Below are 27,135 nucleotides of genomic sequence, written 5' to 3'. Positions count from 1 at the left end.
CTTTAGTCTACAATTTGTTCTCTTTTCTCTTAGGGCGCCCCCCTTCCCCACACCTTTCCCTTTAATTTTGAGGCTCTCTTGGCTGCCAAATTGGAAGCGGTGAAATAGGTTTTTTAGAAAGTGAAGCATGTGTAGTTTGGGGGGGGGGGAAGGACAGAGAGAGAGACAGGTTCTCAGCCCTCCTTTCTTCTTGCAAATTGGTGCCAGCGAGAGAAGAAATCATAGTGATATTTGGGAAACGAGCATAAGCGGGGGTTATTATGCAAATTCCCAGGAGCCAGTAATTTCCTTAAAAGTTAAAAATGTAATTAAGGATTGGTTTTCTGTTCTAGCACGTTGCAAATAATGAAGCCGTTCGTTCTTCCAATTCTCGCAGCGGGTAATTGCTTCACCCACCCCCCAACACACACTCCACATGCTGAAAGTCCTTCTTCACACAGCACGTAGTTAAACTATGGAACCCATAGTTGCAGTGATGGCCACCAACCCCGATGGCTTTGAAAGAGGATTGGACAAGTTAATGGATGAGGAGAGGGCTATTGATGGCTGGCAGTCACCACGGCTTGGCTCTGCCTCTACAGAGGGAACCAGCACTGCTTCTGAATACCAGATGCTAGAAACCACAGGAGGGGAAGAGTGTGGCTCTTGTGCTCAGGTCCTGGTTTTGCACTGGGGCATCTGCTTGGCCACTGTGAGAACAGGGTGCTGGACTAGATGGGGCCCCTGTGGCCTGATCCAGCAGGCTCTCCTAATAATAATAATAAGAATAACAACAACAACAACAATTTATTATTTATACCCCGCCCAACTGACTGGGCTTCCCCAGCCACTCTGGGCGGCTTCCAACAAAATATTAAAATACAGTAATGCATCAAACATTAAAAGCTTCCCTAAACAGGGCTGCCTTCAGATGTCTTCTAAAAGTCTGGTAGTTGTTGTTCTCTTTGACATCTGGTGGGAGGGCGTTCCACAGGGCGGGCGCCACCACCGAGAAGGCCCTCTGCCTGGTTCCCTGTAACTTGGCTTCTCACAATGAGCGAACTGCCAGAAAGCCCTTGGCGCTGGACCTCAGTGTCCAGGCAGAATGATGGGGGTGGAGATGCTCCTTCAGATATACTGGACCGAGGCTGTTTAGGGCTTTAAAGGTCTGCACCAACACTTTGAATTGTGCTCGGAAACGTACTGGGAGCCTTATGCTCTTACCGCACATCCTTGCTCTCTTCTTGACTGTGTTTCCACCCCGTTGCATCTCTTTTCTAGGACAACAGCCGGCGGGTGGAGAATATGCTCAAGGTGTGGATTATCGAAGCCAAAGACTTGCCGGCCAAGAAGAAGTACCTGTGCGAACTCTGCCTGGACGAGGTCCTCTACGCACGGACCACATGCAAGTTGAAAACAGACAATGTATTCTGGGGGGAGCACTTTGAGTTCAACAACCTTCCATCCCTGAGGGGCATCACGGTCCACCTATACAAGGAGACTGACAAGAAGAAGAAGAAGGACAAGACCAACTTCATTGGGCTGGTCAGCATCCCAGCGGGCTCCATCACGGGCCGGCAGTTTGTGGAGAAGTGGTACCCGGTGGTGACACCCAACCCCAGCAAGGGCAAGTCTGGGGGCCCCATGATCCGCATCAAGTCACGCTACCAAAGTATGAGCATCCTCCCCATGGAAATGTACAAGGAGTTTGCTGAGTACATCACCAACAACTACATGGTCCTCTGCTCAGTTCTGGAGCCAGTCCTGAGTGTGAAGAACAAGGAGGAGATGGCCTCAGCCCTTGTCCACATCCTGCAGAGCACAGGGAAGGCCAAGGTAAGGCTCTTGCGCGCTTGTGCTCAGAGATGGGCGTGAAGTTCTCGCGCACATTCATCAACCCCACATGTGCTGCAGCTGGATGCCTGAGGCTGTGATCCACCTTGAGTTTGGGGGTCTTGCCAACAGCTGTTTAGCCCCCGTCATCCACTTACACCAGTGGTTCCCAAAGTGGGCAGTGGGATTACCTAGGGGGCGTGCTAAGAGGCAAGGGGACAGCAGTTGGGGGGGGGCAGAGGTATAAACAACTATCACACTTTGAAAACTGGTATTACTGGACCAGGTTCATCAGTTTTGTGGAATTAGTTAAACTACATACAGTGGTGCCTCGCAAGACGAAATTAATTCGTTCTGCGAGTTTTTTCGTCTTGTGAATTTTTCGTCTTGCGAAGCACGGTTTCCCATAGGAAATACATTGACGGTTTCCCATAGGAATGCATTGACAGTTTTAAGAAAAAGGCGCAAGACGTTTTCGTCTTGCGAAGCAAGCCCATAGGGAAATTCGTCTTGCGAAGCAACTCAAAAAACAAAAAACTATTTCATCTTGCGAGTTTTTTGTCTTGCAAGGCATTCGTCTTGCGAGGTACCACTGTAGTTTGAATTGGATGTGCTCTGATGGTGTTTCCTGCTTGGCAGGGGGTTGGACTCGATGACCCTTGTGGTCTCTTCCAACTCTATGATTCTATGGATTATGAATAAATGTGCAATTAACTGTTTACTGTTTTGAATTTTGTTATTACTATTTTCGTTTGTGGGCCGCACAAAGCGCTTTTCTGAATTAGGCTTTTTGTAGGGTAGGGGGCACTGAGGGTGAGTTTATGGAACCAAGGGGGCCGGGACTAAAAAAGTTTGGGAACCACCAGCTCTCACTGTTCTGTTCTGTTCTGTTCTGTTCTGTTCTGTGGTGTGGTGCCTTGTGAACCCTCCTTTCAGTGGTTACTAATTAGATCATGGGTGGTTTAGACCATCTGTAGACCCTGAGATGTTCTTGGTCTCCACCTCCCATCAGCCCAGCCAGCATGTCCAGTGGTCAGAAGGAGCTGCTGAGGAGTTATTCCTGAAGCAATTCTGGACGTACTTCCAGAAAGCCATGCTTATGGGAACTGTATGTTTCCACAATGGCAGAGTGGTACAAAAAGGCATCATTCTGGGTTACGCGATGCATTGCAGAGGTGGTTGTAACTGCTACCCATTTTAAATTGCAACACTGGATTAGGAATTGTTTTATGCTGCTGCTTTTAATCTAAGCTTCTTTCTTTTAGACAGTGGCTTTAAAAGGAGATTCTGTTGTAAGCTGTCTTGGGGAAACTCCCATTTGCTCGGAGTCATGTACAGTCATACCTCGGGTTACAGACGCTTCAGGTTGTGTTTTTTCGGGTTGCGGACCACTGAAACCCGGAAGTATTAGAACGGGTTACTTCTGGGTTTTGGCGGTCGTGCATGCACAGAAGCGTTAAATTGAGCTTTGAGCATGCACAGATGCGCCGCTGCAGGTTGCGGACGCTGCGGGTTGCAAACTTTCATTCTGCACGGATCATGTTCGCAACCCGAGCATCCACTGTACATTTTTAAATGCATTTGGGGTGGGTTCAGGTAGACTTCCACCAAGCCTCCCTTCTCCTTCAGTTCAGTGGCACAGCACCTGCTGTGGCATGCAGAAGGCCCGGGGTTCAAATCTCAAGTTTTTGAAACCTCGAGATTTGAAGCCCCCAGTACAGATCTTCTCATGGATGGGGATGATTTCTTTCTCTGCCCAAGACCCTGGACAGACTGCTGGGTCAGAGAGAGGACCCATAACTCAGTGGAAGATTGCAAGGTGCCTTTGGCACGCAGGAAGCCATGGGTCCAAGGTATGGTGACTTTGGGGAAATGAGCAGGCCAGGGGGGCTAAAAACTACCTGCCTGCTTGAGACCCTGGGGAACTTCTGCTAGTCAAGACAAGGCAGCACTGACTGAGCATGTTGGCTGGCATGTGTGGTTCTCTGTAAGGCACCTCTGAGGGTGGAGCTGGGCTGGTGGGTCACTTGCAGAGTGCACACCCTTTGCATGCAGTGAAGGTCCCCAGCTTCCATCTGCAGTGACAGCAGGGATGGGGAACCAGTGACCTTCCAGATGTGGTTTGCCTGTGACTCCCATCATCCTTGCTGGCTGCTGCTGCTGAAGAGTTGGGAACCAGCCACATCTGGAAGGCCACAGGCTCTCCACCCCTGAGATAAAGGAAGAACACCTGCTGGTCAAAGATGGTACATAGCCCAACATTGCTCAGCTGGTAGAACATGAGTCACTTAGTCTCAGGGATGTACTGTCAAACTCCACGTTGGGCAGAAGATTCCTGCATTGCAGAGGGTTGGACTAGATGACCCTCGTCGTCCCTTCCAGCTCTACAATTCTGTGATTCCACAGCAATGCTGCTCTAGGTATAAACAGCCTCAATAAAAGGCACCTCCCTTTGCCTGTATATACGGTACATTAACCTCACAACCGGTTACTTCAGTCTTCCTTGCATCCACTAAAATAAGGCACACACCGGGGACCATAGGACTATCTGTTTTCTACCCAGAAATTTATGGCCAAAAAGGACCCAGGTTTTAAGGAGGCTCCCTTCTGGTCGCTTGGGGGCAAAATTTGCTCACCACACACAAGTGGCTGCTTACAAACCATTTCCCTCCCTTTCCACTTGTGTCTGTGTCTTCTCACTTTGTGAGCCTGCAGGCAAGGACTGTTCTTCTTCAATGTCCTTTGGGTTCTCTTGCCCCATTTCCTCTGGGGCACTAACCTTTCCGCCTAGTGCTTTTGAGGGTGGGTGTTGCACTAAGGGTATCTCTCCCGCCTATATTCCTGGTGATGAAGTACCGTATTTTTTGCTCTATAAGACTCACTTTTTCCCTCCTAAAAAGTAAGGGGAAATGTGTGTGCGTCTTATGGAGCGAATGCAGGCTGCACAGCTATCCCAGAAGCCAGAACAGCAAGAGGGATTGCTGCTTTCACTGCGCAGCGATCCCTCTTGCTGTTCTGGCTTCTGAGATTCAGAATATTTTTTTTCTCTTGTTTTCCTCCTCCCAAAACTAGGTGCCTCTTGTGGTCTGGTGCGTCATAGAGCAAAAAATACGGTATCTTTTGAAATGCACCTATCTTTTTTGCATGCTTTCTCTCAAAGTGCCCTTTTAGGAATGCATGTATTTTGTCCTAAATTTTGGTTCATTGGCTGGGATGTGGGTCCTTTTCCTACTAGCTGCTATTTCTCTGCTTCCCATTGGGGCACCTCGCTAACCACTTGTGGGTTTTCTAAAGCGTCACCATGAAAAGTAGCCGGGGGGGGGGGGAGGGCCTGGCTTTGGCACCTCCCTTATTACCCAGCCTTCCTGGCTGCATGGAAATCACATTGAGGCTTCCCCATGAGTCCCTGAAAACCAGTACCAGTAGCGTGAGGCATCTGCAACTGCAGGAGAACCATGTTGTTGTTGCTGTTGTTTACATTTAATAATAATAATAATAATAATAATAATAATAATAATAATAATAATATATTTATTTATACCCCTCCCCAGCCAAGACTGGGCTCAGGGTGCCTAACACCGAATATAAATACAGTGGTACCTCGGTTTAAGAACTTAATTTGTTCTGGAGGTCCATTCTTAACCTGAAACTGTTCTTAACCTGAGGTATCACTTTAGCTAATGGGGCCTCCCTCTGCTGCCGCGCTGCCTCATCCTGAGGTAAAGTTATTAACCCGAGGTACTATTTCTGGGTTAGCGGAGTCTGTAACCTGAAGCATCTGTAACCCGAGGTACCACTGTACAGTAAAAACATTTTTTTTAAAAAAAACAAAACACCAAAAAACAGTTGATTAAAATATAAGTTAGAATACAGCTTAAAATGCAGCCTTGTTTTAGTGGTAGCCTATATATCAAAGCCATAAGGGGAGAAAATGTCAAATATTCACCAGGGCCAACTATCCATGATGGTCCTGCAAGGGCCAGCAAAAAGAGCCGAGGGGAAAATTATATACAAAACCCTATATGAAGGGATGTCAAATCCTGCCGGGCCCTGGTCTCCTGCAGTAGGGCCTTCCACCAGGCCGGGGCCAGAGCTGAAAAGACCCTGCCTCTGGTTGAGGCCAATCTGACCTCCTTCGGACTCGGGACTTCCAAAGTGTTGTTATTTATGGTCCTCTGTGGGGAATACCAGGAGAGGCGGTCCCGTAATACGAGGGTCCTATGCCGCATAGGGCTTTAAAGGTCAAAACCAGCACCTTAAACCTGACCCTGTACTCCACCGGGAGCCAGTGCAGCTGGTAAAGCACTGGATGAATGTGATCCCGCAGCAAGGACCCCGTAAGGAGCCTCACCGCGGCATTCTGCACCTGCTGGAGTTTCTGGGTCACCTTTAAGGGCAGCCCCGCGTAGAATAAATTACAGTAATCAAGCCTGGAGGTGACCATCACCTGGATCACTGTGGCCAGATCGAGGGCGAGAAATGGGACCAACTGCTTAATACAGCAGAGGTGGAAAAATGCCGCCTTTCCTCCAAGGAGCTCAAAGTGGCTTAAATAGTCCTCCCCATTTAATACCCACTGCAACCCTGTTAGGTTGGTTAAGCTGAAAGGCAGCAATTGTCCCAAGGTCACCCAGTGATCTTTGTTCATGGCCCAGTGGGGATTTGAACCTAGATCTCTCTGAGGTCCTTGTTTGATGCTAAATGCTACACCACAGTGGCTCTCTCACACAGCCTCCACATTGAAAGGAAGCCTACCGACCATCCACCCCAGAGTGTTGACCATGTGGCAGCCACATGCCCATGGCTGCTGCCACATGGTTTTACAGTGGAAGACAGGGGTGCATGGCGTGCTCTGGTCCAGGGGGTCACGAAGAGGCGGACACGACTAAACGACTAAACAACAACCATCACTGCTGCCACTTCCTTCTCTATCCACCCAAAGAGACAAACTATCTGTTTTTTACAACAGCGGTTAGTCCAGCTAGTTATGACTTTAATCAGTTTGCACACACAAATGATCTCTGTCTTCCTCCGGGCAATAATTAGGCTGTTTGAAGAGGGTGCAGGCCGGTGAGTGACATCTCCAGAGATAAGTGTGAGTCCCTCTCCTCCTCTTCCTCCTCTACCCACCCTGATCCATGCCATGTTGCACACGAGGAAGAACATCTGAGCATCCCTCGCAGAGCTGTTTCAACTTTTAATTGGAGTAATAATAAAATAATAATACATTTTTATTTATACCCTGCCCTTTCCGGCTCAAAAACCAGGCTCAGAGCGGCTAACAACAAACTTAAAACACTTTAAAACACTTAATTATAAAAGCAGCATAAAATACAGTATAAAAAACATAAATAACAATAAAATTCAAAAATCAAAGATCAATTAGATAGTCACCAGGGCTAGCTGGCTGAATTGTTCCTACTTGGGCCAGCGAGGAGGCCAGGGGAGAATTAGCTGTGGGGTCTCAGAGTGGGTGATCTTCATAAAAGGGGAGGGAAGGGAAGGGAAATAAAAGATCAGACTGAATTCACATTAAAAGCCAGGCGGAATAGCTCTTACAGGTCTGACGGAAGGAGGTTAAATTCTGAAGGGCCCTGGTCTCAAGGGACAGAGCATTCCACCAGGTCGGAGCCATCACTGAGAAGGCCCTGGCCCTGGTGGAGGATAGTCTGACTTCCTTAGTGTTTGCTCTGACGGACTCTTCACAGGCCGATGTGCATCTTCGCATCCCCTTCTCCCATTTGCCACAACACCTGCTTAAGGCGTAAGGCTAAAAGGATTGTTGTACTGGATTAGAACGAGGTCCTGTGGGCCACTCAAGGATAGGTGCCTGTATAAAAACCTGCAGGCAGGGCTCAAAGGCCATTGCTTCCCCCTGCCATTTGAAATGGTCCCATAGTGCTTTAAATGTTCTGTCTCAGTCTCCAAGTGGTTCTGTCTGCAAGGAGTTACACTAAGTATTTTATTTACATCAATCCCGGGGGGGGGGGGGAGCGATTGGGGCATATTTGCAGATTAGCTTGCAACTCATTTCAGCCAATAATGACCCCCACCCCACCCATGTCCGCAGAGACAGTGTGCTCCTCCTCTCCCACAGGGCTTTAGAACGATCTTTGAATCGCACATTAATCATATTACCTTTATCAGTGAAAGCCTCTTAAGGATAGGTCAATCTCATTAATCAGGATTGCTTATGAGAAGAGACCTTATTACTTCACAGTCAATCTGCTGGCTGGTCACTTGTCACTGGGGCAGAAGGGCCTGTGTCTTCTGCTTCTCATTTTCACTGCATTTATGTCCCACCTTTAAAAATTTATTGCATTTATTGCCCACCTTTTTTCACCAAGGAGGTCAAGGCGGCAAACATGGTTCTCCTCGTTTAAATCCCCTCAACGACCCTGTGAGGTAGGTTAGGCTGAGAGGCACCCAAGCTCACCACCCACTGAACTTCACGTTTCTGAGTGGGGTTTTAAACCCTGGTCTCTCCCTGGTAATAGTCTGAAATGTGTTAACTGCTGCACTCCAGTGGTCCTCTTTGCAGAGCAAAAGAGCATCCGGAACACATCTTAACTGTTCTTTTTTTATATATACATATTTTTATTAGTTTTTTTAACATATCATTTCCAACAGTCACATAACATAACTTCTTATACATTGTTTTAAACTTCCATCAACACCTCTGGTGATTTTCTGTTCTTTTTCACTTATTCTGCATTTCTTAAAATACCTATTACTCTTAATTATCATGAACTAATAATTCTCCTCATAGTCTTTCTTGCAATATTTCAAATAGTCCTCCTTACAAAACTTCTTGCAGTCCTACTAGCGTAATCTGTTCATTACTATTACTTTTCAAATAATTCGTATATTTACTCCAGTCTTCTAAGAATCTCTGGTCCCGCAGGTTTCGAATACTTCCTGTTAATTTATCCAATTCTGCATAGTCCATCACATCTTAACTGTTCAGGGGTCACCCAGCAGAACCCTGGGATTAGAAGGGAGCCCCTGAGTGAGGTGACCATGCAATATGCTTTCGAATTGGGTAAGGGATCACATGTTGAGATTCCTGCATTGTAGGCAGTTGGACTAGATGACCCTCAGGTTCCCTTCCAGCTCTACAGGTCTACAGTTCTATGATTCAATCCCACTTGTGCTTAAAAACTCCACCACCATCTCTGGCATTCCCTTCCAGTGTCTAATCATTACTAAGTTCTTCCTAAGGTTTCGTCAGAATCCTTTTGTGATGCTGTTTTATTATTTCTTCCTCTTACTAGTTGCTTTTTTAAAAGAAAAAGAGAAAGGAGACACAAAGTGACTTACAGTATAATACAGAAATTAAAACTAAAGCAGAACAAAAGCCATAAACATCCAGATACAGTCCTACCTCGGGTTACAGACACTTCAAGTTGTTTTTGGGTTACGGACCGCTGAAACGTGGAAGTACCAGAATGGGTTACTTCCGGGTTTTGGCGGTCGCGCATGCGCAGAAGTGAAGCGCCGAATCGCAACACATGCGTGCGCAGATGCGCCGCTGCGGGTTGCGAACGTGCATCCCACACGGATCATGTTTGCAACCCGAACATCCGCTATAAATAAAAAGCTGTCATAATGCACCTTGCCCACTAAAGAAGGTCACAATATTTAAAGCCTGCCTGGAAAAAATGTGTGTTTTGTGGTGCATAAGAGTGGCTAGTGATGGAGCCGGGTGTGCCTTTCTGGGGAGAGTATTCCATAAGTCGGGGAGCCACGACTGAAAAGGCCCATTCTTGCGATTCAAGTAACAGAAAGCAAATCTACTTCATCCTTTGTGTGACAGGGCTTCAGATATTTGAATATGACTCTCATGTTGCCTTTTAATAATAGAATTGTAGAGTTGGAAGATACCCCAACAGCCATGAAGGAGCGTCTCCACCCCATCATTCTGCCTGGACACTGAGGTCCAATGCTGAGGACCTTCCGGCGGTTCCCTCACTGCGAGAAGTGAGGTTACAGGGAACCAGGCAGAGGGCCTTCTCGGTGGTGGCGCCCGCCCTGTGGAACGCCCTCTCTTCAGATGTGAAGGAAATAAAAAACAATCTGACTTTCAGAAGACATCTGAAGGCAGCCCAGTTTAGGGAAGTTTTTAATGTTTGATGTTTTGTCAGGTTTTTCATATTCTGTTCGGAGCCGCCCAGCCGGATGGGTGGGGTATAAATAATAAATTTATATCATTATATCTACTTCAAACAACCCATGAAGGAGAGTCCACTGCCTTCTAAGGGAGTCTGATCCTCTGTCAAACAGCTGCTGCCCTCAGAAAGCTAAAGTATCCCCTCTCAGTCTTCTCTTCTCCAGGCTTTTGTTGTTGTTGTTTAGTCGTTTAGTCGAGCCCAACTCTTCATGACCCCCTGGACCAGAGCACACCAGGCCCTCCTGTCTTCCACTGCTTCCCGCAGTTTGGTCAAACTCATGCTGGTCTCTTCGAGAACACTGTCCCACCATCTCGTCCTCCGTCGTCCCCTTCTCCTTGTGCCCTCCATCTTTCCCAACATCAGGGTCTTTTCCAGGGAGTCTTCTCTTCTCATGAGGTGGCCAAAGTACTGGAGCCTCAGCTTCAGGACCTGCCCTTCCAGTGAGCACTCAGGGCTGATTTTCTTCAGAATGGAGAGGTTTGACCTTCTTGCAGTCCATGGGACTCCCAAGAGTCTCCTCCAGCACCAGAATTCAAAAGCATCAATTATTTGGCGATCAGCCTTCTTTCTGGTCCAGCTCTCACTTCCATACATCACTACTGGGAAACCCATAGCTTTAACTAAACGAACCTTTGTTGGCAAGGTGATGTCTCTGCTTTTTAAGATGCTGTCTCCAGGCTAGGCATACCCAATTCATCAGGCTTGGTTTCCAGATGCTGGATCATTCTGCCCTCCCTCCTCCGCCCACCTTCCAGCTTGTCAACATTCTTCTTAAACTGTGGTGCCCAGAACTGGACACAGGACTCCAGGTCTGATCTGACCAAGGCAGAATAGAGCAGGACTATCATTTCCCTTCTGTTGATGCTGCCTAGAATAGTATTAGCTTCTTTTTGCTGCTGCATCACACTGCTGACTCATATTAAGCCTGTGGTCTACAAACCCACCCTCCCAATCCTTTCCACAGGGACTGCTGTCAAGCAAGGTGCCCCCCACCCTTTTATTCATGCATCTGGCTATCCCTGCCTAAGTGCAGAACCTTCCATCTTCCTGTTTCTCCCTGCTGAAATTCATTTTGTTAGTTTTGGCCCAATTCTCTAATCCATTAAGGTCATTGTCTCCTCTGTGCGCATAGGAGGGTTCGTTTTGCAGGCTGCTGGTGTGCGCCAGCCCACGCTTCCAGGATTGTTGTAAACAAACCATTTCTGCGTTGCTGAGCTTTGCTGAACTGGGGTTAATAAAGGACTGGGAAGATGGGGAGTGGCGGGGGGGGGGGCGGAGCGAGGTCACCTTTCCTGCCACCATCAGGAATCTGCTAATCTTTTCTGAGCTGAGAGACAGAGCCTTGCAGCTGCCGCAGCCAAAGCAGGCAAGAACGTTCCACCGCTTTAAGTGCTAATAACCCATTCCGTCACTAATAGCCGAGCTACTAATAAAATCTGCTAACTTTGCAAATCTTCCCAAGCCTCTGAGGATTGCAGATGGGTTTAGGAAGGCTCCAGTCACTCTTCTCCTCTTACCTACCCCTGCATTGCTATTCATGGGGGGGGGGGGGTGAAGGAAAGGAAGGCAGGCAGGACACCAGGCCTATGGGCACGATCCACGTGTGGCCCAGAAACTGCTTTATGCAGGGGGATGATGCACAGAGGCAGATCAATTCTTCGCTTTGGAACGTAATTTTGCTGCAAAATTTCTCTCTGACATCGCTCTCTTGCCAGTTAGGTGTGAAACAGCTTATTATATTTACCTTCATTATTCTTGTTGGGCTTATGGGGTCAATCTGGATGATGCCACAAGTCCCTTCCAATTCTTGGGGTCCTGTACCCAGGGAGGGTTAGAATCAAAGAGAGGGTCCTACTGCTGAACTAGCCAGGCAAGTTTCTTTGTAAGACAATGGCCTTGGCTGGCCACTGCAGTGTCCTCATCCGCATCCCAAAAGGATGGGCTCCATTGCAAGAGCTGCAACAAAGGCAACCCCTGGATTCTCTCAACGCTCAGAGACTGGAGTGGCATGGAACATTATTTAAGATGCTATCTGAGCGGGCAGGAATGGGGAACATTCAGATATTGCTGGCCTTCCATCAGTCCCAGCCAGCATGGCCCAAGAGTTGCTGATGATGGGATCATGATGTCTGCCCTTCCTTGTTTGCCCATCGTGGCTAGAGCTAGTGAGAGTTACAGTCCAAAACATCAGGAGGGCATCAGGTTGGAGAAGGGTAGGCAGGCATTCAAGCACTGTCTCAGCCACTATATAATCATGTGTTTAGTTGGCAGGGACCCCACAAATGGTCTAGTCCAGCCTCTGCCTTCGTGCTGGCTAGGGATGATGGGAGTTGCCATCACAACAACATCTGGAGGGGATAGACCAGCAAAGTCTCATCCAGCCCAGCCCTCTGTGCAATGCACAGTCTGCCCCCTCCCACAGACCTCTTCCCTAAAAGGAATTCTTGTTGGACAGTGGAATGGACTCAGTCACAAGGTAGTGGGCTCTCCTTCCTTAAGGCCCTCGTATCTACGGGACCGCCTCTCCTGGTCTGCCCCACAGAGGACCTTAAGGTCCATGAATAACCATAGTTTAGAGGTCCCAGGCCCTAAGGAAGTCAGACTATTCTCCACCAGGGCCTTCTCAGTGATGGCTCCAACCTGGTGGAATGCTCTGTCCCATGAGACTAGGGCCCTTCAGGATTTAACCTCCTTCTGCCGGGCCTGTAAGACAGAGCTATTCCTCCTGGCTTTTAATTTGAGTTCAGCCTGATCTTTTATTTCCCTTCCCTTACCTGCTCTGAGACCCCACAGCTAATTCTCCCCTGGCCTCCTCACTGGCCCAAGTAGGACTAATTCAGCCAGTTAGCCCTGGTGACTATCTAATGCTTATTCGATGGACTTCCCCCAAATTGATTTCTGAACTTTGAATTTTATTGTTATTCATGTTTTTATACTGTATTTTATGCTGCTTTTACAATTAAGTGTTTTAAATTTGTTGTTAGCCGCCCTGAGCCCGGTTGTTGAACCGGGAAGGGCTGGGTATGTATGTATGTATGTATGTATGTATGTATGTATGTATGTATAAATAAATAAATAAATAAATAAATTTCCTTGGATTTTCTTAAACAGAGGTTGTTGCGTGGTCCTCTGTCAGGGGTTACCCATCTGCAATTCCTGCATTGCCAAGGAGCTGGGCTAGAGGGCGGTTGAGGTTAACTTCCAGTTCTACAAGTCTATGGTTTTGCTCAGCTGTCAAATAATTATTTTAAGTGTGTTGCCCGAATGTCCTTGCTTTTAATCAATTCATTTGTTGCCTCGATGACTATCTTCTTTTTTGGGGGGGGGGGGGCAGGGTAGACCTGTCCTCTGTGACAGCATGGGAAGAGGGAGCCAGTCAGCACTGTGGATAGCCAATTCCATCTTTGGTCTTGCAGACTTAGTGTGCTGGTTTGGTTCCACCACCCCAATTGTTATGGTTTTATTGCAGTTGTATTTGTTTATCATCCCTGCAAATCGACCAGAAAATATCAGCGGTTGGGCTGCCAATAAATTGCAGGAAAGTGAAATGAAATAAACCTGTGAGGAGGAGAGGTACTGTATTTTTTGCTCTATAAGACTCACTTTTTCCCTCCTAAAAAGTAAGGGGAAATGTGTGTGCGTCTTATGGGGCGAATGCAGGCTGCGCAGCTATCCCAGAAGCCAGAACAGCAAGAGGGATCACTGCTTTCACCGCGCAGCGATCCCTCTTGCTGTTCTGGCTTCTGAGATTCAGAATATTTTATCCCCCGTTTTCCTCCTCCAAAAACTAGGTGCGTCTTGTGGTCTGGTGCGTCTTATAGAGCGAAAAATACGGTACACTTCGACTGGAATGCAGTGGGGATCCCACCAAAGGATTTTTATATCTGTCTCTTCCTCGCAAATTGGCTCTTAAGTACTAGTATTTGTGTATTAATTCCCCATATTGTCCTTTGAGAAATGCTCAAAGGTTTAACAAGCCCCTCATTTCTTGAATCGAGCAGCTGCATTGCACGAGGGATGGGCAGCGCCATGGACACTGGCCCAAAATGGAGCAGAATGTTCCTCAAACTTTCCTAGCCACTCAGGGAACAAAACCGTCAGAATGTTTCCGATTCGGCTTCTGTGAGGGAAGGAAAAGCTTTCAGTTTGGCTGGATTTGAAACCTTAATGCAAACTTTGGAGACAGGGTTAGCTTTGCTAGGCAAGTTGAAAAGACACCCTGGGAAACAGGGAAGCCAAATGAGAAGCAAGCAAGTTTGTAAATTGCATCACATGCATCTCTTCCTAGCACAGGGAGGCGCTGGCGCTGTGGGTTAAACCACAGAGCCTAGGGCTTGCCGATCAGAAGGTCGGCGGTTCGAATCCCTGCGACGGGGTGAGCTCCCGTCGCTTGGTCTTTGCTCCTGCCCACCTAGCAGTTTGAAAGCACATCAAAGTGCAAGTAGATAAATAGGTACCACTCCGGCGGGAAGGTAAACGGCATTTCCATGTACTTCTCTGGTTCGCCAGAAGGAGCTTCGTCATGCTGGCCACATGACCCGGAAGCTGTAGGCCAGCTCCCTCGGCCAATAAAGCGAGATGAGCGCCGCAACTCCAGAGTTGGCCACGACTGGACCTAATGGTCAGGGGTCCCTTTACCTTTACCTAATCTCTCCCCCCACCCCTTAAAGTAGCTGAGCGTCTCTTTCTTGGCTCACTTAGCTTTGAAGTTACGCTGCTAGTCAAGGAAGTTCAGATCCTGCTTGGAAAGAGAAGCTTTGCCCCAGCTGTTTCTCGGCTTCTTGAGAAACGCATGGCCTGACGCTGCCTAACCTTCTCTCTCTCTCCAGGCCCTTCTGCCATGGTCTCTGGGGCACCTTCACCTGGTTTCTCTCTGCCTGGCCACCTTACTCTCTCCACTCCCCGTGTACATTTAAATTCTGATTCGCAGCTCAGCCTGACGGAAGGTGCTTATTCTCAGTTAGAGGAGCCTGACCTTGGCTCTTGCTCATGAGTTGCCCCTGTCACTTCCCAAACATACTAATTACCTTGGGAACATGCAGTTTTACAGCATCTCCTCAAACTCAGGATTTGGCCGGTCTTGTCACTTGGAAGTTTTTGGCTGGGAGGGAGGACAGGGCTGGTTGGGGTGGGGGATGCAGCACGGCCAAAATCCCTTTGCTGTAGCCGCGTCCTCCTCTGAATCAACATAATGTGTGCTTGAGGGCGAAGGACGTGAATTTCTGAAGTCATTTCAAAAATAAGCTCTTGCTGAGTTTCTCTGCATTGTGCGGACACACCTGGAAAACCTTACAGGCCTAACTGCTGCTCTCTGAGCAAACATCCCTAATGGAGAACCAAAGAGATCACTCCCTTGCACGTGTACTTTCTTGTGACTGGGGCCAGCTTTTGGGCATCCCATTGAGGTGTGCGCTTGGCCCCTGTGAGAGGAGGATGCCTGGAGTTCCCTGTTTAGGGAAGCTTTTAATGTTTGATGCATTACTGTATTTTAATATTTTGTTGGAGGCTGCCCAGAGTGGCTGGGGAAGCCCAGCCAGATGGGCAGGGTATAAATAATAAATTATTATACAATCATACCTCTTTTTACGTTTGCTTCATGATACGTTTTTTCAGGTTGCATCCCACGGTGACCTGGAAGTACCGGAAAGGGTTGCTTCCGGGTTTTGCCACTCGCGCATGCGCAGACGCGAAAAATGACGTCATGCGCAGAAGTGGCGAATTGTGACCCACGCGTGCGCAGACGCGGGTTGCATTCCTTTCAGGTTGCGAACTGGGCTCTGGAACAGATCCTGTTCGCAACCAGAGGTACCACTGTATTGTTGTTGTTGTTGTTGTTGTTGTTGTCTGAGAGCCCCTCAAACCAGGAAAGGGGAACCTGTGGCAGCTATTGTGACATGTTTCTCAGTGTCTATCTCCTGCCTGATCTTGCATCAAGTAGCAAAGCCACCGAGCAGAAATGGCCAAAGTGAATTATTTGTGTTCCGCTGTGAACCCAAAGCACATATCTACATGGAGAGGCTGCCTGCTGCATCTCTGAATGAGTTTCTGCACTTGCCTTGCTGTCTTCCAGCCTGACCCTGCTGGGTAACTCTGCTGAGTTTCTGTGTTGTTGGATCGTTCATATAGCACCTGCAGAGTTGAAGAGCTCAGAATGAGTTACTGCTCTAGAACTGGTTTCCCTCCCAGCAAGAAGCCTGTGCAGAACTCAGTCAGAAATGTGAGGATATTTCGTGTTTCTGAAAGTTTTCTGTGTAAAGAGCTTGTTAATTCAGGCAGGGAGTGGAGCAGGGTGTGAATTTTGGGGGACATTATCCTTAGATCTCCTGCTGTGCAGATGCTGCTCACCTAACTTACCACCCACCCTTCTTTCCCTCCTCCTCCAGGATTTCTTGACGGACCTCATGATGTCTGAGGTGGACCGATGTGGCGAAAATGAGCACCTTATTTTCCGAGAGAACACCCTCGCCACGAAAGCTATCGAGGAGTACCTGAAGCTGGTGGGGCAGAAGTACTTGCAAGATGCCTTAGGTAGGTATGGGGAGTGTCAGTACCTCTCTGGGTTTCATCAACAGAAGCTTTCTGGTTTGGGGCCAGGATCCAGGGAGCCTCGATGCTTTACAGGTAATTAAGAATAGTCTTAAGGAACCACACCAAAGAGGTGGGCTTCAATAGAGACGGAAGTAAGGTCCTGCACTTGGCCAGGAAGAACCAGATGCACAAATATAGGATGGGCAACACCTGACTTGCTAGCAGTACATGTGAAAATCATCTAGGGATCTGGGTGGACGACAAGCTTAACATGAGTCTAGACTGTGATGCAGCAGCAAAAAACGCTAATGCTATTCTAGGCTGCATCAACAGAAGTCTGGGGTCCAAATCATGGAAAGTAGCAGCACCACTCTCTTCTGCCTTGGTCAGACCACACTTGGAATCCTGTGTCCAGTTCTGGGTGCCACAGTTTAATAAAGATGCTCACAAGCTGGAAGGTGTGTGGAGGAGGACGGCCAGGGTGATTAAGGGTCTGGAAACCAAGCCTTGTGAGGAAAGGTTGAGGGAGTTCAGGATGTTTAGCCTGGAGAAGAGACGACTGATAGGAGAGACAAATATCTGAAGGGCTGTCAGATGGCAGGTGGAGCAAGCTTGTTTTTTGCTGCTCCAGAGGGTAGGATCCAGACCAGTGGATTCAAGACAAGAAAGAAGATTCTGATTAAGCATTGGGAAGTAGAGTAAGAGATTTTCAGCGGTAGAACACACACCCTCGGAAGGTAGAGGACTCTCCTTCACTGGAGGTTTTTAAGCAGAGTTCGGGTGGCCTCCTGCCGCCGGTTCTTTAGCGGTGATTCCTGCGTTACAGAGGGCTGGGCTATTTTTATTTTTTTAAATCATATTTTTATTAATTTTACAACAACTAAACATCCCATGAAAAAGAAATACTATACATCAAAATCTTAAAACAACTATATAGACAACCCACATTGAATCCAAAACATGGGACTACCAGAATCCCCTGACTTCCCTCCATCCCACCCCCCGGTTCCCTTGTTCTATATTGTTCATGCATGTCCACAAATTCTTTACCTCCTTTTACCTTCCAATTTTATACCCTATCTATTATATTACAAGCATTTTTCAAAATCCTGCTAATGTATTAACTTGTATCCCCTGTATATACACAATAAACATTCCCCATTCCTTTTTAAATTTATTGTCTTCATGGTTTCTAATTCTCCTGGTTAATTTAGCCATTTCCGCGTATTCCATTAACTTAGTTTGCCAGTCTTCTTTAGTGGGGACTTCCTCTTCTTTCCAGCGTTGTGCTAATAATATCCGAGCGGCCCTTGTTGCATACATAAACAAATTCTTGCATTTTTTCGGTAAGCCCAATCCTGTGATACCTAATAAAAAGGCTTCTGGTTTTTTAACGAAGGTTATTTTGAACATTTTTTTTTTCAATTCATTATATATCATTTCCCAAAATTTCTTTATAACCTTACATTGCCACCACATGGTAAAAAGTGCCCTCTGCTGCTTTACATTTCCAACACTTATTATCTCTTGTTTTATACATTTTTGCCAGTTTAACCAGAGTTAGGTACCATCTATGTAACATTTTCATATAATTTTCTTTACGTAAAAATTTCATGTAAATTTCATGTCATTCTTCCATAATCTTTCCCAATCAATCATTTGAATGTTAGGTCCCACATGCCCATTTTATCATAGTTTCCCGTTCCAACAACACATTGAAATAAAAACATCATTTTTGGTAATACGTTCATCTTAATTACTGAAACCCTTCCCAATAAAGACACATTCATTCTTCCCCAAATCTCTAAATTCCTTTTAATTTCTTTCCATATTTTTTTCATAATTGTCTTGAAATAAATTTATATTTTTTGCTGTTAACCATATCCCCAGATATTTCAATTTTTTATATACATTTATTTCAGTCCTCTGTTGTATCTCTTTTTTATCTTGCTCTGAGATATCTTTAACTAAGAGTTTGGTTTGGTTTTTATTCAGTTTAAAACCTGATACTTGTCCAAATTCCTGTATTTTTTCTAACACTTTCAATATTGAATTTATAGGGTCTTCCACCGTGATCACCAAGTCATCAGCAAATGCTTTCAACTTATATGACTTCTTACCTACTGTTATTCCTCTAATGGTCTCATCTGTCCATATATTTCTCACCAGTACTTCAAATACTAGAATAAACAATAATGGTAACGGGACATCCCTGTCAAATCCCTTTCATTATTTTGCATTCTTCTGTAAGAGTATTGTTAATTATTAATCTTGCTTGCTGTTCAGAATAAATAGTTTCTATTCCTCTTTTAAATAGCTCTCCAGCATTCATTTCCTCCAGGACTTTCCGCGTAAAGGCCCATGAAACATTATCAAATGCTTTTTCAGCGTGAATAAACATCACGGCTGCCTGTTTTTCATTTCTTACTTCCAAGTATTCAATTAATATCAATAACATTTCATATATTTTTTCCCTTGGGGCATAAATTCCAACTATCCTCTTATTTATAAAAATTCTCCTATGTCTTTTAGCCACGTGTGTTTCCTGCAAGCAAATTACCATACATCTAATATTACATGTTCAATTCTATTCCTTTTCATTTTATGGTTTTATTATTTAATCCATTTGCATTCCAACTTAATATCTTCAAATCAGCCATATTTATTTCTGTTATTACATTCTTTTCTTTTTTACCTTTTTCTTTTTTGTTCTCCTCTTCTTCTTCTTGGCTATCTACACTTTCTTGTGATACTTCTGGTTCTTGTTCTCCTACAGCTCCCTCAGGTAATTATCCCACTTCTCCAAGATCTTTGCTATATCTTCTCCAAAACTTATCCGCATCTTCCAAATCCCTAGATCTGAATTTTTTATCCTTAGAAGTGAAGGATAGTCCTTCTGGGAATTCCCATCTGTATCGTATCTCATTTCTTCTTAAAGCATCGGTTATATATTTATAACTAATGCGTTTTTTAAGAAGACCAGCGGGGATTTCTTTAATATTAAAGAATATTTGTTCCATCAATTTGAAGTTTATTACTGTAGTTGGTTTGGAAATTTTTATCCCTTAAATATCCTGAATTTAAAAAGACCAGGCAATCCCCTGGTACCTTCCTAATATTTGCTATTTTGGATCTAACTCTGTAAATCTTATCCACTGAGCTATCCAGAACTCCTTTATCAATTCCCAACCACTCAGCCATCACTTCATCTAGATATTCTCTTAGATCCTGCTCATCTTCTTCTGGGACTCCCCTCAGCCATACCACATTTTCTCTCTGTCTCATCTCCATAGCAGCTAAAGCAGGCATCCCCAACCTTCAGCCCTCCAGATGTTTTGGACTACAATTCCCATCATCCATGACCACTGGTCCTGTTAGCTAGGGATCATGGGAGTTGTAGGCCAAAACATCTGGAGGGCCGCAGGTTAGGGGTGCCTGAGCTAAAGCATCCCAAACCATTTCTTGGGTTGTGCATACTCCACCTACATCTGTCTTTAATCTTCCTGATCTTTTCTCAGGCCTTTCACCTCTTTGTTCACTCGTTTTGTTTTCTCTTCCATACCTTTTACCACCGTTTGCACCTTTGTAGTTCTCACATTCAAATCTTTAATTTGGTCTAACATCCTATTTGTATTCTTATCAATCTGGGTGGCTAATGCACCAACAGCCTCCTTTATTTCACTACCCATTTCCTTTTTAAATTCTGCAAATAGTTCCGCAAGTTCAGATTTAGCCTCTTGTATTGAGGCTTTTCTGCCTTGAATTGGGGTCAGAGGCCTCTTCGCTGCCATATCTTTCCTTAACTTTTTATTTATAAGGTCTTAGCTGTGATTTAACTTTCTCGCAACTTGTCTGTTCTCTCTAGCAGCCAAATTTCAAAACAAGAATTTTTCCCAGCAGAAAGGGCTATTTTAATCTTAATCACCACCTGTTAAGGTCACTTCGCTGAGCTTGGAAAGTTGCAAAGTTCGTTACACTTTCCCTTTGTTCTTACCCCCTCCCAACACCCAGCTTTTACACAAATGTTAACCAGAGTAAAGTAAGTGTGAACCTAATTTAAATCAGGTAATATACAATATCATAAAAGTAGAACTTTAAGGAAGAGAAAAGAGAAAGAAAGAAAGAAAGAAAGAAAGAAAGAAAGAAAGAAAGAAAGAAAGGACTTAAGTCTTTTACACTAATTTTCTGTATGTATGGTTGAAATAAAAATAATACCAAATTTGTCGCAGTTCCAAGCAGTCTGTAAAGATCCAAATTCCAGGGACTTAATTACAATTGTAGTTTTCAATGTCCAGCAGAGATAAATCTTTAAAGGTATAAATTTAGTTTTAAATCCAAGGCAGTCTTGACATTGTATGTAATATAGTCCTCTTCTTTTAATCTTAAAACTTGACCATCCAGAGTCTTTTAGAACAGTTAATCCACAATGTCTGTATCTTCTCAATCTTTAAAGTCTCAAGATCCTCTTCAAAAGAAATCCAACCAAATATGTCTTTAAAATCAGGGATTCAAAGTATCTTCCATTTTTATAAAATTATAATCAGTCTTTAATTCAAGTTCAAGTCAAAGTTTAAATACTGTCTCAAGTTCAGGTCAGGCTTAGTTCAAGTTCAGTATTTTAAAAGCTCAGAAATATCAAGATTGCTATTAAGAAAGCTATGTATAGTCTTTTAATTAGCTAGCTTTAACTCCAGCCGGGAAGTCCATAGACTCTTCTTTACTTGTAAGATTTCACATGCATAATATAATAGCCATAGGCGGGAGTGGAATTCCTTTTAATCCTACCGCTCTTGCCGAATTAATGAAATTAATTTTCCTCACCTTTGCAATCAGCTTGGATTTTTTTTTTTGAGAAGTGGACCACTGTAAGGCTGACTCGGAGACTTCACTTTCACAGAGTTGCGCTGTTGCTTAACCTGCCGGCATTCACCGTGACACACACACACCGACTCCCCGTACCTTTTGGCACGGAGGCAGAGACGGGGGCTTCAGAGATGCCGTTTGTGGACTGCAGGACTTCTCGACACCTCAAAGACCCTTTTGAGGTTTTTTGGGGGGCGCGCTTCACCTTAGCGCTTCCCCCGACCCTCTGTGAAATCGAATCTGACAGAGCTGTCAGATTTGCCGCCCGCCCGCTGTAGTGCAGCCACCCGGAAGTCACAGAGGGTTGGACTAGATGGCCCTTGGGGACTCACTCTCAACTCTGCAATTCTTTGATTCCTTGCATTGGTGTGTGCCAAAATCCGCCTTCCAGTTTCTGTAGTTTTCTTCCTCTGGGAAAGAGGCGCTTTGCTTCATGGGATTGGACCAAAGGTTTCTGTGGCCCAGTGTCCTGCTACTTTGATGACTGGGAATCTCTCATGGAGAGGATGGAGGCAAGAGACCCCGTCTCTTGTTGCTGCTGCCTAACATTTGATATCCAGAGGGAGACTGCCCTTATAAATGGAGGTTTTGTTTACGTGGTACTTAAAGAAGTACCTGAGAAGACCTCTGGCTATTGGATCCGACCTGCAACCAGGTACAGCATCCAGCCGTAGCCAGCCAGTCACCCGAAAGGAAAACCTCCAGACCAGCTGCGAAGGCAAGCTATTGTTGTGCCCCAGTACCAGAGAGTAAGAGGCAGACTTCTTCTTAGCCAGGAGGCTCTATCTAGCCACTCCCAGGTGTTCTGCCTTGCTATGCAGCTAAGATCCAACCTACATGCCTCTTTCAACAGACACGGTCAGAAGAGCGTTCATGCTGAAGGAAAGCCTAACATTAACGATGTTGACTATTTATTTTGTTTCTTAAAATACTAATATACCAGGACTCATAAAAGGGGTGTTTGGGTGCCGCTGTGGTCTAAACCACAGAGCCTAGGTAAACGGCGTTTCCGTGCGCTGTGCTGCTTCGCCAGAAGCTGCTTAGTCATGCTGGCCACATGTCTGCGGACAAACGCTGGCTCCCTTGGCCTGAAAGTGAGATGAGAGCGCAACCCCCAAGTCGTCCACGACTGGACCTAACGGTCAGGGGTCACTTTACCTTTACTCATAAAAGATATCAAACGGTTTAATGAAAATCATGAGAACAAGTTGCAATAATAATAATAATAATAATAATAATAATAATAATAATAATAATAATTGTACCCTGCCCATCTGGCTGGGTTTCCCCAGCCACTCTGGGCGGCTTCCAACAAAGATTAAAAATACATTAAAATGTCACACATTACAAACTTCCCTAAACAGGGCTGCCTTCAGATGTCTTCTAAATGTCAGGTAGTTGTTTATCTCTTTGACATCTGATGGAAGGGCATTCCACAGGGCGGGTGCCACCACCGAGAAGGCCCTCTGCCTGGTTCCCTGTAGCTTTGCTTCTCGCAGTGAGGGAACTGCCAGAAGGCCCTCAGAGCTGGACCTCAGTGTCCGGGCAGAATGATGGGCATAAGCAGGTGTTTAAAAGACTGAAGCAGAAGGTACCTGTTGAATGTCTAGTGACAGAGAGTTCCGCAGGACTGCACTGATGGCACTAAAGGCTCAGTTTCTTCTTGTCAAATGAGCCTCATCAACACTGGAAATGGCAAACACCCCCTGCAGGTAATCTTGGTGATCAAGCTGGGATATAAGGGCTCAGGCCATCCCTCAGGTACCTTGGACCTTAGTTGTTCAGGGCCTTGCAAATCAGTGAGCCTGGCTCGGTAGTAGGTGGAAAACGAATGCAGATGCTTTAACAAGGGTGTCACGAGTTGTGAACCAGATGCCCACATCAGCAGTCTAGTCTCCACCTTCTTCACCAGCTGGAGCTTCCAAACCAGGCCCTAGGGCAGCCCCACAAAGAACTCACTGCAGTAGTCCAGCCTCAAGACTGCCAGCACATGCACTTTAGTAGTTAGATCGCTCTACTTCTGACTCCGTATGGGTGATGGCAGGGTTAGCTGCTTTTGTATTGGGGGGGGGGGGGCAGCTCCTGCATGCATCCCAGGAGCATGTCAAGGAGAGACCGCTGGGGTTGCATTGTTTACTTGTAAGGTTTTAAAGGCAAACCCATACAGGGCCCTTGTGACCCACCAGTGTGCTTTACCACAGACAGGAGACCTGCAGACTGGCAACAGGGTGGGCTTGGGGCAGGGGTTGTCAAGCTCTGCTCCTCTGCCCCCCCCCCAATAATCTCCTGGTTTTTTAGCCTTTTGTTACAAAGATAATCTCCTTACTTGCCTACAGCCAAAAGTCATTAGGAGCCTAAAACTGCAAATAACCCTTTCTGCAGAGGTTTGCTGCAGTTGAATGTCCTACCTGATTCCACACACACACACACCTGTCCAGGTTATATCCACACCTCTTGGCCTGAGCACACCTGTGCAAGGCAGTGTTTACAATCATCCCATCACTGATGAAAGGTGTGCTTCACAGACTCAGCAGATGCAAAATGGTGGGTAAGGGAGGCAATGTGCTCTTTGTGGGGCTTTCCTTGCACTTGCTCCAAATGCTGCAGCACAATTGTTTTTATTGATAATTGCATTGCTTTATTATTATTATTAATTATTATTATTATTATTATTATTATTATTATTATTATTATTATTATTAACTTCTATGAGGGTTTCCCCATCCCTTACAATCAAGCCGTGTATACAATTTATTAAACAAATATCTCTGCACCGAGGACCTTAGAAGTTGGGGTGAGCTTTTTCGTAAGCCGGTTGCGTTTTTATCAAGAAAGGGCATGAGCGACAAAAGAAACGGGGAATCCAAAAACCAAACTGCTGCTCCTTTACCTTTGTTTGGCTGCAGCATCTCAAGAGTCCTGATGCCCACAGCCTTTCAAGTACAGTTTTCCAGTCACAAGAACTAGTAACCTGAACTGCGATTCTTGAGGAAGCCAAATTCTGTGCTCTGTTGCTGAAGTTTAGGCTTTCTGTGCTCTCCCATGGAATGGCTGTGTATATGTTTTTGTACATTGCTTTTGGTTTTTCCTGGTGAATTTCTGTTTGTTTCTTGGAAGTATTTCCATACCACCTTTTCAAAGGCCTGGAAACGATGCCTTATGAGGATCGGCTAAGGGAGCTGGGCATGTTTAGCCTGGAGAAGAGGAGGTTAAGGGGTGATATGATAGCCATGTTCAAATATATAAAAGGATGTCACATAGAGGAGGGAGAAAGGTTGTTTTCTGCTGCTCCAGAGAAGCGGACACAGAGCAATGGATCCAAACTACAAGAAAGAAGATTCCACCTAAACATTAGGAAGAACTTCCTGGCAGTAAGAGCTGTTCGACAGTGGAATTTGCTGCCAGGGAGTGTGGTGGAGTCTCCTTCTTTGGAGGTCTTTAAGCAGAGGCTTGACAACCATATGTCAGGAGTGCTCTGATGGTGTTTCCTGCTTGGCAGGGGGTTGGACTCGATGGCCCTTGTGGTCTCTTCCAACTCTATGATTCTATGATTCTATGATTCTACCTAATGGAAATGCCTAATAAAAATAAAATAGAAACAGGGGGAAGGTATCCCCCATCCTATATTTGTCCACCTGGCTATTCCCGCCTAAGTGCAGAACCTTAACCTTTGTTGCTACGGAGATTGGTTTTGTTGGTTTTGAGCCTGAACTCGATCCATCCTGTTAAGGTTATATTGAGAGTAGCAAAGCAGAGCAAAGTCCCCGTCTGCCTGCTGACTTGAAGGGCACCGATCAGGTCACTGCATTCCAAGTTTTCAAAGCTCAGTTTTCTTGTGGCTCTCCTTATGATCTATCTGTTTATTTCTTGCCCTCCTGGTGCTTTCAGGCGAGTTCATCAAGGCACTGTACGAATCGGATGAAAACTGTGAGGTGGATCCCAGCAAGTGCTCCTCCTCAGACCTCCCAGAGCATCAGAGCAACCTGAAGATGTGCTGTGAGCTGGCCTTCTGCAAGATTATCAACTCGTACTGGTCAGTGGACGGGGACTGGTGGAGTGGGGTGCTTTGGGGTGCTAGAAGTGAGAGCCCTGGTGCGGGGGGGGGGGGAATACATCCCCTTTGCCCCTGCTTTGTGACCAAACAAAAACAAAAAACACACCTTCCCTCTGGCAAAAGATAGGTAAATCAGCAAGTTAATTTTCGTTGTGAACTAACTCTGTCCTTGTATAGTCATACCTTGGGTTAGAGACGCTTCAGGTTGCGTTTTTTTTGGGTTACGGACCGCCAAAACCCGCAAGTACTGGAACAGGATACTTCTGGGTTTCGGCGGCCGCGCATGCGCAGAAGCGCCGGATCACAACCCATGCGTGCGCAGACGTACAGCTGCTGGTTGCGAATGCTGTGGGTTACAAACTTGCATCCCGCACGGATCACATTCGCAACCCCAGCATCCACTGTACAGTGGTACCTTGGGTTAAGAGCTTAATTTGTTTTGGAGGTCGGTTCTTAACCTGAAACTGTTCTTAACCTGAAGCACCACTTTAGCTAATGGGGCCTCCCTCTGCCTCCGCTGCGCCATTTCTGTTCTCATCCTGAGGTAAAGTTCTTAACCCGAGGTACTATTTCTGGGTTAGCGGAGTCTGTAACCTGAAGCGTCTGTAACCCAAGGTATGACTGTATTGGTTTTCACAGACGTATAATGTGTGTGTTTGTGTGACCGTGACATCTAGGTGCTCACAATTGGGGTTGGGGTGTGCTTTCTTCATGCTTAGAGGTAATCATATTTATCTCACTCTGAAGAAGGGGCAACTGCAGAGATGGCAGTAAATGTGTGATGCTCCCAAAGGACCTGATGTGGGAGAGAGTAGTAGGTTGCCAACTGACCAGAAAAATAAGTGTGCCCTGCTCTTGTACTTTTAACAGCAACTTGAGATGCTGGGGGGGGGGGGGGAATAGGTCCTAATCCTAACCCTTCCCCAATGCAAGGATGAGTCTTTACCTGGTGATCCCTGCTAGTAGCTGTGAAAGACACAGGATCAGGGACCATTTGAAGAGTTGGCAGCAGCCCTGGTTGCAAGGGCGGTCAGCAGGACCAGCCAGTGCCTGCAAGAGATTTTGCTGCTGCATCTCGTGACACCTTGGCTATATGTGCTTACCTGCAGTTTCCAAACAGAGAAAGCTGGTCCTCTGGGACATGTGGGTGACCCTGAGTTCCATCACACAATTAGCATTTGTTTGCTTTGTTGTTGTTGTTGTTGTTGTTGTTTTTTCCAAAAAGGAAAAAGGTTGGGCTACTGCAAAGTCAATCTAAAGAAAGCCTCAAAAATTAGCCCAAGGGGAAACTGCAGCTAGAGCTTTGCACGATGAAGAGGCAGAGATGGAACTGTTGTTGTTGTTTAGTCGTTCAGTCGTGTCCGACTCTTCGTGACCCCATGGACCAGAGCATGCCAGGCCCTCCTGTCTTCCACTGCCACCCGCAGTTTGGTCAGATTCATGTTTGTAGCTTCAAGAACACTGTCTAACCATCTCGTCCTCTGCCGTCCCCTTCTCCTTGTGCCCTCCATCTTTCCCAACATCAGGGTCTTTTCCAGTGAGTCTTCTCTTCTCATGAGGTGGCCAAAGTATTGGAGCCTCAGCTTCACGATCTGTCCTTCCAGTGAGCACTCAGGGCTGATTTCCTTAAGAATGGATGCGTTTGATCTTCTTGCAGTCCATGGGACTCTCAAGAGTCTCCTCCAGCACCATAATTCAAAAGCATCA

At 46.0% G+C, this 27,135-nt stretch overlaps 1 protein-coding gene across 16 annotated transcripts in view; it reads left to right on the top strand.

Moving 5' to 3' along the window:
• DAB2IP (DAB2 interacting protein) overlaps positions 1-27,135 on the top strand; it is a 312,170-nt gene that overhangs the window by 245,201 nt on the left and 39,834 nt on the right. For all 16 annotated transcript variants that reach the window (XM_083422910.1, XM_083422907.1, XM_083422913.1 and 13 more), the window contains 3 exons: positions 1,261-1,815; positions 16,367-16,511; positions 25,263-25,407. In XM_083422910.1, the coding sequence (XP_083279036.1) occupies positions 1,261-1,815; positions 16,367-16,511; positions 25,263-25,407 (845 nt within the window). The remainder of the gene's footprint in view (positions 1-1,260; positions 1,816-16,366; positions 16,512-25,262; positions 25,408-27,135) is intronic.

Source organism: Podarcis tiliguerta (genome assembly GCF_965153285.1).
Source record: "Podarcis tiliguerta genome assembly, chromosome: Z".
NCBI lineage: Eukaryota > Metazoa > Chordata > Lepidosauria > Squamata > Lacertidae > Podarcis > Podarcis tiliguerta.
This window is presented reverse-complemented; position numbering and strand designations above follow the sequence as displayed.